This window comes from Panthera uncia, unplaced genomic scaffold (assembly GCF_023721935.1).
Source record: "Panthera uncia isolate 11264 unplaced genomic scaffold, Puncia_PCG_1.0 HiC_scaffold_1304, whole genome shotgun sequence".
Taxonomy (NCBI): domain Eukaryota; kingdom Metazoa; phylum Chordata; class Mammalia; order Carnivora; family Felidae; genus Panthera; species Panthera uncia.
In genome coordinates, this window is record NW_026057925.1 from 62,788 (window position 1) to 77,659 (window position 14,872).

Here is a 14,872-nt window from a genome sequence, read left to right on the forward strand (position 1 = left end):
TGTAAGAAACCTAAACAGTTCATTTGATGACAGTCCTGATCAGTAATCTCAGAGGGAATTACTGTTTCCTGGGCCCAATACTATCAAGTGTCTGGTGATGAACTTTGATCATTGAAAGATAAATTATATGGTGCATTTTGTAAGCCTCCAGTAAAACATGGAATTATATATTTCAGAGGCGCCAAGAACGTTTAAAAATAAAATGGTTTAGAGACATAGATTTAGACATAGATTTAGATTGGGGTTTTTATTATCTTTTGCATAAACTATTGAAAATTTCCTAACTGATTACCTTGTCAGTCAAACTCTTCAATTCTCTTCTCCATATTGCCAGCCAAACATTACCTACTTTATTATTATTATTATTATTATTATTATTTGAGAGAGAGAGAGAGAGAAAGAGGGCCTGGGATCCCTGGGATCATGACAGGAGCTGAAATCAAGTGTTGGCCACTCAATTGACTGAACCCCCAGGCACCCCAAACATTATCTACTATTTTAGACTCAGCGTTAGGGCACCTGGGTAGCTTGGTTGGTTGATGTCCAACTTCAGCTCAGGTCATGATCTGCTGGTTTGTGAGGCTGAGACTTTCATTGGGCTCTCTGCTGCCAGCACAGAGTCTGCTTTGGATCCTCTGTCCCCCTCTCTCTCTGCCCCTCCTCTGCTCATGCTGTCTCTGTCTCAAAAATAAATAAATAAGTAAATAAAATAAAACATAAAAAAAAAAAACCCTCAATGTTGAACATGCTAGTGCTCATGGTCTGTGGTGGAGCCTGGAGCCTGCTACAGAGTCTGTGTCTCCCTCTCTCTCTGCCCCTCTCCTGCTTACACTCTCTCTCTGAAAAATAAAATAAAAACATAAAAATAAATAAAATTAAATAGAAGTTAAATAAGATGTATATTAAGTGCTAAGCAAAGTGCTTTAGCACTTAAAAAGCCTCAGTGGTAGCTAATAGTAATTATGGTGATAATGATGATAAAGAGGAGGAAAAATATGTATCTTACATATGATTTTTTCCAAAATAATTGAGTGCTTTTTAAAGTTTATTTATTTCTTTTTGAGAGAGAAAGAGTGAGCAGGAGACAGACAGAGAGAGAATCCCAAGCAGGCTCCAATTGTCTGTGCAGAGCCCAGTGCAGGGCTCAAACTCAGGAACCATGAGATCATGATCTAAGCCAAAATCAAGAGTCAGACATTTAATAGACTGGGTCACCTAAGCACCCCTAAAAGGCATTTTTTTTCATGTGTTATATGATTGTTTATTACCAGCTATTTAACAAATACCTTCATGGCTCCTAATAGAGCATGAGGATGAGAGAAGGGGTTATTTAAAAAGAAGTAAATGTCTAACCAGTCTTCACATTTATTAGTTTTTATGACTTGATGACTCTATGTGACTAGTTTATGAAGCAGGAAATTTCACATGAAATAATTGAAAAAAGAAAAACAAATTTGAGGTCTAAATCTGGTCCAAAGTAAAAGCACTGCTGCAAATCCTAATTGTATTAGCTTTCTGTTGCCGTGTAACAAATTTCCACAAATTTACTCACTTAAAGCAACGTCCATTTACAGTCTTGGTTCATACGTAGGAAGCCAAAGTGAGATCAGCTAGGTTCTCTGCTTGGTCACAGGCCAAATTCAAGGTTCAGCCACCTGGGATCTCAGCTGGAAGCCCTGGGGAACAACTCACTCACTTTCAAGCTCATTCAGATCCTTGGCAGATCTTTATGGCTGTAGGTCTGAGGTCCTTGCTGGTTGTTCACCAGCTGTCACTGTCTAGAGGCCACTCTGACCTTTGTATGTGGCCTTCTCCATCTTCAAACCAGTAATGACACTTTGGATCCCTCTAATGCTTTAAATCTCTCTGACTTCCCCCTCGATTCACCAGCTAGAGAAAATTCTCTGCTTTTAAAAGTCTCACCTAAATAGGCCTGACCCACCTGAATAATCTCCCTATTTTAAGGTCAGCTGATTAGAAGCCTTAATTTTATTTGCCGTGTCACGACATAATCATTGTAGTGCTATTCCATCATAGTCACCAGGGAGGGCATCACATGAAGATCTGGTCACTGGGGATTATTCTTAGAATTCTGCCTGTCATATTGGTGTTCAGGTAGGATTCTTTCTGGAGGTTCCCATGGCCGAGTGAGTCCATGGGATAGAAGATTGAAGAGATGGGAAAAGATTATTGGGTAAAGGAACAGGGAATGAAATTTTACAGATGGCCTGGGGAGCCAGGACTATAGTGAGGGTACACAGAGCATTGGTGCTTTCGAACTAAACCCTGACACGCCTGCTGGAGCTCTGATCACCCATTATTTGCCTCAGGGAAAGACTGCCATGTCCCAAAGGGAAAATTGATTGCAATTAAATGCTTTTGCCTCCCAGCTCCACTGTACCCACCCCCCTAAAAAAGGAGACTTTTCATATGCCCTCACCCATTATCCAGCACCTTTTTCAGGAGACTGTAACCCATTTTTTTCTTTCCCAATATAATTCCTCTATCCAGGGAAAATTCCAGATCAACTCAGCAAGATATTTACCTAAGTGAAGAAATGATAGAATCAAATCTCATCAAGGATATTGTATCCTCTAATTAACTTAACCTTCCACCAAGAGCATGAGAGGGGAAAAAAAAAACTATTCTTGAAATATTTTAAAATTAAAAAATACACATACCAGCTTTAAAAAAAATCAAAACAGAGTGAATGACATTTTGCAAAACTCAGAAGCAGTACAATTTTAATGTTTTGTATATGATGGGTAATTATAAACTTAAATACATTCTTCACATCATAATACACAAACACTTTTCTGTGACTATCACCTCTTAAATTGTAAATTGTATTAAGTTTAGAGTGAGGTTAAAAATTCAGTTAGTCATAGGAGATTCTATGGTGTTAGCACATGTTTAAGTAAATACCTTGTAAAGAGAATGTTAGTTTAAAATTTATTTAAAATGAATTCATTATTTGTATTCTGTATACATCTCAGCAACCATACACCCTTGTGTGTGTCAAGCCTTTTTTTTCTTTCAGCCCACCCCCACCCCTTTATTCTGTTTTTCTGGAGGTCAGCGGTCAGGATTCAATGTGAGAGTTGAGTGTGGCCCAGCTGATAAGTCCCAGTATTGCTCTGAATATGCTGGAGGCAGTGACAGAGCTGGGGTTAAGGTCGTGGTGGTCAGGGACTTTGTAAAAATGTATATAGCCTTCAGGTGTAGAAGTTTGACTCCAAGCCAATTGTAAGTCTGTTATCATATTAGGACCTCTATATGGAACAAAATGAGCCACATCCTTGACAACCTATTTTACAGCTGAATATATTTTATTCAAGTATATTGAGGAGTGACCGTGTGTACCTTTATGCCTAATTTAATGTTTTCAGGTCCTTTCCTTTTCCCCACCCTTCCTTTACTTTCTAGTTAGCTACGTTTGATACCTTCAGGATTCTCCATCTCTGGTCAGAATCTCCATCAGTTATACATTTTCTGGAGTAAGATGCAATAATTGTGAAATGGTTTTGTTAGTAAGGGGACACCCAGTCCATCTCCATACTCTTCTGTGAAAAAAGGCAATGAACTTCGTGTGTAACAAGATAAATGATAAATCTTACAACAGACCCAGTGGTCAAATTCCTTGATAAGTGGATTTTGATGACAGCTGTCAGTTAGCTGTTTTGCTGAAACCTGATTTCATGAATTTGACTGCTAAATTTGATAATGAGGCCTTTTTTTTTTTTTTTACTATATTCTGTTTTAGAGATAGGTACTCTGAAATATTTCTGTCCTGTCTCTCACAGCCCAATATCGTGGTGGAATCAGTTATAAAATGCTGGCCTGAAAAGAGACTTAATTCTATAATGTATCCACGTACATATTTTTTGTTTTTGTTGTAAGCGTTCTTCATATAAGTACAATTTATATTCACTGCTAATTCCATAATAGGAATTATTTACCAAATTTTGATTTTTCACAATCCCACAGTAAGCTGAATATTTAATTGAAAATGTTTTTAGGAGTACCTGGGTGTCTCAGTGAGTTAAGCATCTGACTCTTGATCTTGGCTCAGGTTTTGATCTTGGGGTCATGAGTTCAAGCCTCATGCTGGGTTCTGTGCTACAAGTGGAGACTATTTAACCAAAAAGAAAAAAAAGTTTTTATTTTTTGGTGAAACAAATTGTTTAAGATTTGTAGGTTTAACTGATGGTTACCGATGGTGGAGGTACTTAGATGAAGGGGATTATGAGTACAGTTATTCTGATGAACACTGACTAATCCACACAATTGTTAAATCACTATATTGCACACCTAATATGAACTAATTTAACGACATATGTTAATTATACTGGAATTAAAATAAAAAACACAATAAAATTTGTAGGTTTACAATATATATGGTTTTAGTGGCCTGGGAGGATTTTATGTTCCTGTAGTAATTTTATTCTGAGGAAAATGTTCTCCTGCATTGTTCTGAGGAAAAGCACCATGGATTATAGTAAGTTAGTCACTGTGTCACATTTATTTACGTGTAACTTTAAGTAAATAAAATGTTTCTGTACATTGTGATACAATGTTACTCTATCTGGGTATTATTTTTGAATCAATTTATTTCTGATCATTTGCAGATAGATTCATCAAGTGACTATGATTTCTTTTTTAATGATTTCTGTTCCTTTTGGGATAGTAGCTATTCCTTTTCCCACTGATTTAGTGGGTCTAATTATTAAGTATTAGGATAGAATTTGGCTGATTGGAGACTTAAAATAAGTAATTGAAAACTATCCATTAATTGGTAATAGGCACGATAATTTTGTTGATCTTGGAAAGTAACTATTAGTGAAAGCTGAAATAGCTGTTTAGATAGAAGATACCAAATATTAAAAATATGGGCCAATTACAAGAGACATAAAATCAAAGGAGCAAGTTTTGGCTATTTGGAAAGGAATTAACGGTTGGAATATTACTATTCCTTCTTCCCTTTCTTTACGTAGACATTCAAGTCTGTTACATCTTTAAGCCATATTTTATCATCTGAAAGTATTCTCTTTACTCTGCCTTGCTCTTCTCCCACAACTGAGAGCAGCATCCTTCATGGTAACACATCTTGCTTTAAGATAGCTTGGTACTTCAAAATCAAATTTCATAACAGGCACATCACAAAGTGATTATTTGCCATATATTAAAACTCATATATCAAAACAGGCAAAAAAAGAAACCCTATAGGTATCCTATATGCATCGAGAATCCTAATGCATTTATTTATTTTTTTAAGTTTATTTATTTATTTTGAGAGAGAGAGAGAGAGCAGGGGAGGGGCAGAGAGAGAATCCCAAGCAGGCTCCGCATTGTCAGTGTAGAGCCCGATGTGGGGCTCAGGCTTCTGAACCATGAGATCATGACCTGAGCCGAAATCAAGAGTCAGACACTTAACCAACTGAGCCAGCCAGGTGCCCCTGCAATGCTAATGCATTTAAAATATGGCTGTCCCGGGGCGCCTGGGTGGCGCAGTCGGTTAAGCATCCGACTTCAGCCAGGTCACGATCTCGCGGTCCGTGAGTTCGAGCCCCGCGACAGGCTCTGGGCTGATGGCTCAGAGCCTGGAGCCTGTTTCCGATTCTGTGTCTCCCTCTCTCTCTGCCCCTCCCCTGTTCATGCTCTGTCTCTCTCTGTCCCAAAAATAAATAAAAAACGTTGAAAAAAAAATTTAAAAAAAAAATATGGCTGTCCTTTAGAAACATACTGATTTACAACGGTTTCTGAGTCTTCCTCTTTTCCTCTTCTTTCCTCTTTGTGTACAGAAATTTCTAAAGGTTTTATGCTGGTGTCTTGATACATCTCACTGCAAACTCTCCTGGAGATGATACTCTTTCGTTGAGATTTAGTCCGCACCCAGTTGCTGCTCATGCTTAGCCTTTGTCTCTGTGCTTCTACCACTACCTGGAACTCTACACTGTTAACTTTACATATCTGTTTGGATGTTCTTCAACTCGGCCTTTTCAACAATAGAAGAAACATCTCTGTTCCCTCTTTATTAGGTCCTTCAGGTAGCTAGGAAGCAGTTTGAAGCCGAATTAAGTTGGTTTTATCAGAAAGAATTACTTATTGTAAGGACTCAGGGGTGTGCTGCAGAGACTTCAGAGGGGCAATAGTCCTTAGAAAGGACTAAACACAGAACTAGAAAGTTGAGGGTCTGTCTCTCTCTCCCTCTCTCTGCCTCCCTTTTCTTCCCTCTCTGTGCATTTTCTGTCTCTTCCTGTGCATTTTCTTAGTCTTTTCTCTCTGTATTCTAGCATATTCTGCTCCTTAGTCCATGGAGCATGAAATGACCACTCCATAAATCAACATGTTGCATTTGGAGACTGATTCGCTGTTTCCAGTTCCAAATTCTCGAGGCATCAGGAAGGACCTGGCAACATAGTGGAGAGGTAGGGCAGGTACCAGGCATGTGAATGACACACTGTTCCCAGGGCTGACAATCTCTTGGTGCTGGGGTCAGCGTTTATAATGAGTATAGTTTGGCATTAACTCCTGTCACACTGGACCCTGTTATGGTCTGATGCCTTCATAGCCTTCTCCTTCCACTGCTATAGGGAAAGGGTAACATTTAACTTATTCATTCGGTGAACAGGTATTGAGCCCTGCTTTGTTGCAAGCTCTCATAGAATATATACTTGCCAAAATGTGTATCTATGTATCTATCTATATTGATATCTAGATATATATAGATATCTAGATATAAATATCTAGATATCTAGATATAGATAGATAGATATTGATATTGATATAGATAGATAGACATATCTATCTATCTATATCAATATCTATCTATCTATCTATCTATTATCTGGTAAGGAAGCAGCCCTGAATTTAAGTAAGCAAATAAAATACACCAATTACAAATGTGTTAAGTTCTGTAAAATAAAGGGAAGAAGCTGACATAGAAAACAATGCAAGAGAGGATAAGGATTTTCTTTAGAAGGCATCTCTGAGGAGGTGAGATATTCAGCTAATACTTAAAGAATGGCTAGACCTAGCAGGCAAGGATTTGTTTATTCCAAGGATGTTTTTAAAAAGATCTGATTTGTGAGCAAGGGGAGGATGACATGGGAGGAATCAGAGGCAAGAATATGACTTATAGGTCAAGGAGTTTGGATTTAATCCCAAGTGTAGCCACAGTAAAAAATCATTAGCCAGGTTGCTGATGTCATATAATCCATTAAGAAGTATTTATCTATCCTTTAATTTAGGCCAGACTTCAGCCTGGTTTACTAAAGAGGATTAAAAAATAAGTCAAATATATAATCCTACTGATTGTGATTATAACCTAGCCTGAGAAACAAGGCTGATTGAAGAGAGATTTGAGTCGCAGGTAGGAGACAGTGGGGGCCCACTGTGGTCATATGCCCAGTGACCTCAGGCCTGGGTGTCAGGCAGATCCCAGAGCCACAGAGCCAAGAAAGTTTGTTAAACTGCTCACAAAGGTCTGAATTAGAACTTGTCATGTGTCAGAGGGGGGCTATCATGTAGCACAGCATACACTGTGTGCCAGAACCTTCTAAGCCTTTTAAAATATCTACTCAATGGGCACCTGAGTTGCTCAGTCAAGCCTCTGACTTCAGCTCGGGTCGTGATCTCACAGTTTGTGTCACAGTTTGAGTCTCACATTGGGTGAGCTGGAGCCCTGCTTCGGGTGAACACGAGCCCCTCTTTGGGTAAAACACACGCCCTGGTGAGCCTTGCTTCTCTCTCTCTCTCTCTCTCTCTCTCTCTCTGTCTCTCTCTCTCTGTCTCATTGCCCCTCGCTCATGTGCACCATCTGTCTCAAAAAATTAATAATAAAATAAAATAAAATAAAATAAAATAAAATAAAATATCTGTTCAATATAATCCTCATAGTAACCCTGTGAGGTGAGAATTATTATTTAAGCCCATTGCACAGGTGAGGAAACAGAGGCGCAGAAATGTAAAATGACTTGCCCAGAACCACACAACTGATAAAGGAAAACCAGGATTCACGTGCAGGGCAATCTGGTGCTGAGTCTTCTCATAGCCACCGTGCAGTGATGTCTCCATGCTGTTATCCTTGACAAGTAGAGAGGACAATGGCTGGACAGGGTTGAAAAGGGGGGGGGGTCACAGGGAAAGTTTTGGTTAGGAAAAAAAAGTGATTAGGTATGCCCTGTTGGATTGGTGGTAATAGCAGGATATACAAGTGGAAATATTGTCAGTATGGGCCTAGGGCTCTGCCGGGAGGATCTTGCTACTCCTTGTAATTCTGTGCACTTGCTTTTCAAAGGAATAAGCAGTTTGGGGTCAGTAAAAGTGTTTCTAATGCTTACTGGTGTCATCTTTCCTTTACTTTGTTAGGACGCTAATTGTTGTAAGCTGTCTTAGGATTGATTCCATCCTCAAGGGTACTATTATTGGTTTAGGATTAGAATAAGTTGTATTAAAACTCATATATTAATGACAAAATAATAGAAAAAATGCAAGATACATAATTGCCTAGAAACCATTTTAAGACAGTGCAATTTTACTTGTAATAGATTTTATGGTATTTTTCACATAATATCTACCCTGAAAGAGGAAATGATCTTATCATGCAAGTTAATATGTAACTCATACATGTCTGTCCTTATCATGTTCAGATTGATTCAGATGCAGAGTTAAGTGTGAGTTAGCTTGTATTCTCGATGTAGCACAGTGCAAAGAAAAAAGAAAGTTCTAGTAATCATTGAGTTCACTTTGGAAAGCAAAAGTTCTCTTGAAATTGCATGTTGAATTAAGCAATTTTGTAAACCTTCACTTTCTGATATTTCCTTAATATCAAGAAGCAGTGACTATTCTGTCTGTTGCCAGAGACAGCTTATCAGAGTTACAAAGGCATGCTCTGTTGGACCTTCTCAGGGTCATGCCATCCCTCCTAGGTTACTCGTTTTGCTATAGACTCTTCTAACAATTTAAATATGTCCCTGGAGTTATGTGAATTCCTTAATTTCAGGATGTATTAAAAAGAACATTCTGTATCAAGAATGTTTTATCGTGGTATATTAATCTGTCTAATCAAGAGGGAGAAATGACCCAGTAATTTGAACAGAGAACGTTTAATATGAAGAATTATTAACTATCACAAAGAATTTGATGAGGAATTGGTTGATAACAGCTAAAGAAAACTCTAAAGAATACAGGAATAGAAGATTTAAGAGGCAACCACTACTCCTAGAACTGAGATAAGCTGCCCATGGAAGAGATTCCTTAGGGTGAAGATCTTAATTTTACTGGAGAGGTCATAGCTGTGGTCACTGGAAGGTAGAGAAGCTGGTGTGGTGTGGTGGGGTGTGGTGTGGAGGAGAGGAGTGTGGTATGGTATAGTATAGTGTGGTGTGGTGGAACTTGCAAGAAATATGCTCCCTAGGGGTGCTAGGGCAAGCTGTTCACAGGGAGATGTCTCACTGGGAGTACTGTGTCATACAACCACACAAAGGGTGTGCCAAAGGGGGCTGCTGCCTGCTGGGTGCTGCTGGCTGCCAAGTACTACAGGCCTAGTGCTGGGGAAGCCGCTCACGCTGGGGAGAACCTTTTCTTCTACTAGGATTTTCCATGATGTTTTATCCTCAAAGGTTGACATTGTACCAGCTGTTGAAGGAGAAATGTTTAATTTTTTCTAATGTTTATTCATTTTTGAGAGAGAGAAACATACAAAGCATGAGCGGGGGAGGGGCAGAGAGCAAGGAAGACCTAGAATCCGAAGCATGCTCCAGGCTCTGTGCTGTCAGGATTGAGCCTGATGTGGAGCTCGAACCCACAAACCATGAGATCATGACCTGAACCCAACCAACTGAGCCACCCAGGCGCCCCAGGAAAAACATTTAAAAGAACACATATCCATTTTCACAGAACAGGCAATGAAGGACGAACCTGGGACTAAGCAGGAATGCATTGATATCTGGCATACCTGGGAATCCCTATGTATCCATTCTCAGGGTTTTGACCAAGGGCTTTTAAAAGCTATTGTCCTTCCTTATGTCTTATTTGTGCCTCACATAATTATCTTCACATATTTTACAGTTAATCATGATGGAAACTATTGTTCACAAAACCAAGTGTCCACCATTTTGTTAGAATGCGAGATTTTTTGTTTGCAGTGAAAATAGCTTTGTGTTATTTTAAATATTATAGCAGATTAGTTTTCAGATATTTCTTGCCTCTACACAACCGTTAGATGTTAAGTAAGCTAGAGAGGGGCCAGGACTGAGCCATTCTTGTTTAGTATAAATTGCCAGCATCTGGCACAGTGAATGACCCATAGTAGATGCTAAGTTGATTATTTATCTATCCATGAATGAAAATAGATTACAACTGCCCAAGTTCATGGGTAAACTGTTTTCATCACTGAGAAATACAAGAGATAGTTATGTTTGTGTAAGACATTAGGTATAGAGTAATAAATGTGTGTATCTAAAATGTATAGTATAGGCACATATCATATGTATCAAAGTACAGTAAATTCTTTCCCAAGAATTCTCAAAATCATTTTTAAAAAATCACAGTTTGAGAAGCCACAGAAAACCAATGAGGAGAAAATATCCATGGTGATACCATATGCAAAGAGAGATATCTCAGAAAGTCAGTGAATTTTGTTAGGTGTCACAGTTACAAGTTCTGGAACATAGTCCTTTTCATAAAGGAGTAAGAAGTATTATCTTTGGTTTGAGAAACTTTTGTTATTATCATCCTTGGGAGAAGGGGTTTTCTTGTTCCTGCCTGCTTTATTTGTTCAAGATATACCAATCTTGACTGGACCAAAAAGCCTAGAGAAATAACATGCTTGTGAGTTTGTATGCTAAATGTGTCAGTTAATGAATGCATAAATGTTATAATGAAAAAAAAATCATTGTTAAGAGACTAGAGATGAAACTTCAACCCAGTATTTTAGCATTGTAGCTGTTGTGATTTAGAATCCAAAGTACCAAATGATACAGAAGAGAGAAGGAACAATGAGAAAAGACTGGGTAGTTGTAATCTACTTATCTAAAGACACAGTGGTATGGAATTCTTTCTATTTTCTTATTGTAATTCCCTTAAATTTATATTTTCTGAATACTATTAGTAAGAATTACCTTTTTCTTTCTTAACAATTAGTACAGCTACTTTCTTACTGATAGGGAAGGAGTAATATGAGACAAAATCTGTATTAAGATTGTATGTCAAGTTAATTTTCTTTAGCATCTTTACTTAGTAGGATATAGGTTATATATTTAACATAGAATGAATAATTCAAAGGAAGAGACAGTGGTCATGATTAATTCATATTTATTTCAGTGAGAGTTTGGCATCATATTTTATAAAAGCACTAACTCCTTGTGAATTGTGTTCTGATACTTTTGCTCTGTTTTGTACTTGTTCCTTTTAACTTTAGATTGAAGTTACAGAACCTTGAAATTCTGGAACTGGAGGAATGGCAGAGAAGAGGGCAAAGAATTGTTGTTGTTGTTGTTTTTCTAATAACATAAATAAACGTCAAAGGACGTAATAGCAACAATAACAACAACAATAACGAATTTCTAGAGTGGCCTGCATTCCTGAAGTTGTGAGGGCCCCTGAGTGAAGGAGGTAGTAATACAAAGTATCTGTGTTCTTATGTGTTCCATCCACTTAAATTATGTATATATATATTACCAACAGAAGCTCTTTTTTTAAGCAAAAACCACTGTGGTTCTCTGTTGTTTGTGAGTTGAAACACTAGGGGACAGCACTAAAATATTCCATAGTTGGTTGTTATTGATCACTTGCATACTGTATAATAAGTAAGAGATTTTACTGTTAAAGACATTGAATGCCCTGTTGATTTCAGTGGGTAAAAACGCACAAAGGGGAAGATAAGCTTTCAAGTCCATAATTTCAGCCTTTGTAAGATGATGATTTGAATAATTTAAAGAAAGCTCCTAGGCTGCTTTTTCAGTTGTTAAGAAGGCATGATAACTTAAAGAATTGTGATTTTTCTGATAAAAGTATTTTGTTCTTTTCATCCTTTTGGGATAAATATTTTGCATATTTTTTAAAATATGCATATTTTTTAAAAAATTTCTAATCTTGTTTTTCCAGGCACTTTGGAAAGACATGAAACAGGAGAAAGAGCAAGAATAATTCTCAATTGTTGTGATGATTCACAGCCTCTAAAGCCTGAATTTGCACTTCCAGTTACCTCAGAGACACATAAGCACAAAAGTGTAGAACAGAGACCCTCCAGCTCCTGTCAATTTGGGCCAATACCTTGCCCTGGTCTGCAGGTGGAGTCTTCATGGAAGGTAAGTTCAAACCAAATTGCTGCTCACAGAAAACATGATCAACTTCGAGTAAGAAATCATATGCCTTCATGAATATGAGGCAATTAAATATCAGCACAAAAACAAGAACTTAAGAGATGACTGTACCAGACAGACATATCTACCAAATGATCTTGGGTGAATCAGGATAATTTTTAAGTGATTATTATGCTTGGTATAGCATTCTTTTTGACAAGATAGGTTCCAGCTATCATAATTCAGTCAATCTTATATTAACTCTTGACTTCCACATGGTTTTCAGTTGGGGGAGGGGCTGTATTCTGGGCTCTGCATCCATTTTTTCAGTCAAGTATAGATGACCTCTTCTTTAAAATGGTTATTACAGATAAACCAAAACAGTATTACAAAAACTGGATCATTGTATGGACAAGTTTTTTGATATACTCAGCACCTGTAGGATCACCAGCTCTTTAGAATTCCAAGCCTCAATTAATACACAGTGATGGAGTTTGCATTTAGTTTCATAAACCAAGTCTTCACTGAAATTTGGATCAGCTTTCTTCTTTTCAGTTTTAAAATGATATGGTATTTTATCTGATTTCTTTAAGGAACTTTTCCATCTTTTTTGTCATCTATATTTCTAAGTTATCTCTTCATCATGTTGTTGTAATTATGTCACTTATATGTATATATCTAATGGGAGTATTTTCCATGTAAACATATTTTCCTAATATTATCTATGTCTTTTTAATGACTACATCATGCTCTTAACTTTGGGTATACTATTACTGATTAGATTATTTTCCTATGGATTAATATATGGGTTGTTTTTTTATGTTTCACTTTCATGAATAACATATCTATGAACCTTAAAGCTTTTTTTCATATTCAGTATTAATGGGATATATTTTTAAAAATGGGATCTCTAAATCAAAGTTTAGCTGATATTATTAACATTTTTGATTATTTTAGTAGTGTTATGAAGACTGCTAAAATATTATTAATAAAGACTTTAAATAAGGTTTTGTTTATCTCACATCCATGTGTATGGTTAGAGGCAAAAGGATGTGTCATCTTCAAGAAAGATCCATGGGCTGCTCAAGCTATGCCTCAGAGTACAGGGGGGAGAGGCAGGGGTCCAGTGTGCTTTTTGGGTTCAGAGCTTTGATTTAGATTTATCAGTCTTTTGAGAACTGAACCACACTAACCAAACACCCAAGCAATACATATATAAAGTAGAATGACAATTGTCCAATCTACAATGATAAATATAATTGACATTTTGTTCACCCCTCAGCATATTCTCACTGTAGCAAAGCTACAGGTAGTCGGCGAGAAGAGGGAGATGAAGTTTTCACACAGGGCTCCTTGCCGAGCATGGAGTCAGAGGCAGGAGGTGCTCATTCACTGAGCTCTGAGAGTCTGATATACGTGGAAATATACAGTTGATATACATTGATATAATCTGATATACAATGATATATCAAGGCTGATAAACATTGAAAAATTCCTAAATTTTGGATTTTTAAAGTCTCCATTTAGGCCACCCACTTTTGTTTATATTTTCTTCCTTCAGATGTTAAAACTAGCCATCAGGCTTTACAGCTCCTCGTTGTTTGTTTTCTCATTTAGGCAAATTGGCTATAGATTGCCAAATGTGCTTTTCATGTTTTTGAAAGGGGTCATATTTTATGAGGAAAGCTATGTCAATATGATGAAACTTTAACATTCACAAATGAAAATTACAGTCATAAGGCCTTAGTCTCCAAAGGTGGGAAACTGAATCATATGTGTTGTAAGATTGAGGTCAAAAAAGCCCAGTGAGTGAGCCCAGATGGCCACCAAGCATTCCCATCTTAATGTGGCTCTGTTGCTTTCTATGCATAATAGACTGTGCATCTTATAGTGGGAATTATAGGCTAGAATAGTAGATGAGAACTTGGGGATGTCTGGGACTCGTGCATGTCAGATGCCTAGGGTCTGCAGGAGCAAATCTCATTCATCAAGTGCCTATTTTACTAGTTTAATTCCCACAAGGTAAACTGATTACTATTTCTTTCAGTTTCTTGGAGGACCTCAGAGTTACCGTTTAGGTAGTGGTAATAGTATATATAGATTTCATTTTCTTTATGTAATTTTGTTTCTTTCTTGACTCCAGGAAGCAATAAAATGCCAGGGTCTTGTTTTCCTACTCTTAGGCTTGTTCTGGCTTTATTTCCTTGCTACTGCCCTTTGCCTTTGATGACTGTGATTTCCAACCTTCGTTTTCTTCAGAGCTTAATCAGACAGGCCTATCTCCTCCTTTGTTCTATACACCATGCTTCTATTATTATTGAGCTTACTGCTAATTAGAGCTTTTTTTTAATTTGTGCTTTCCCTAAGTTATATCTTCGTCAATTAAGTGCTGCGTATCTTCCTTTCAGCCTTTTTGACTTGAGCTGTTGAGATTATTGTATCTTAGTCTTATTTACAAATTGAATATGCACGAAATTTCAGGAGTGCTTATAAATTCCCCATTCTCCTTATTGTTGCTATAATAAAATGCTTCGTGTATTTTCATAAGAAAATGAGTTAGTTTTAAA

General features: G+C 37.4%; 1 protein-coding gene across 1 annotated transcript in view; it reads left to right on the forward strand.

Annotated features, from left to right (window-relative positions):
* The window catches only part of LOC125916900 (WD repeat-containing protein 72-like), a gene marked incomplete at its 3' end in the record, with an annotated part of 125,669 nt that overhangs the window by 52,862 nt on the left and 57,935 nt on the right, over nucleotides 1-14,872 (forward strand). Inside the window, exon 13 of the mRNA XM_049623150.1 lies at nucleotides 12,109-12,311. Within this exon, the coding sequence (XP_049479107.1) occupies nucleotides 12,109-12,311 (203 nt within the window). The remainder of the gene's footprint in view (nucleotides 1-12,108; nucleotides 12,312-14,872) is intronic.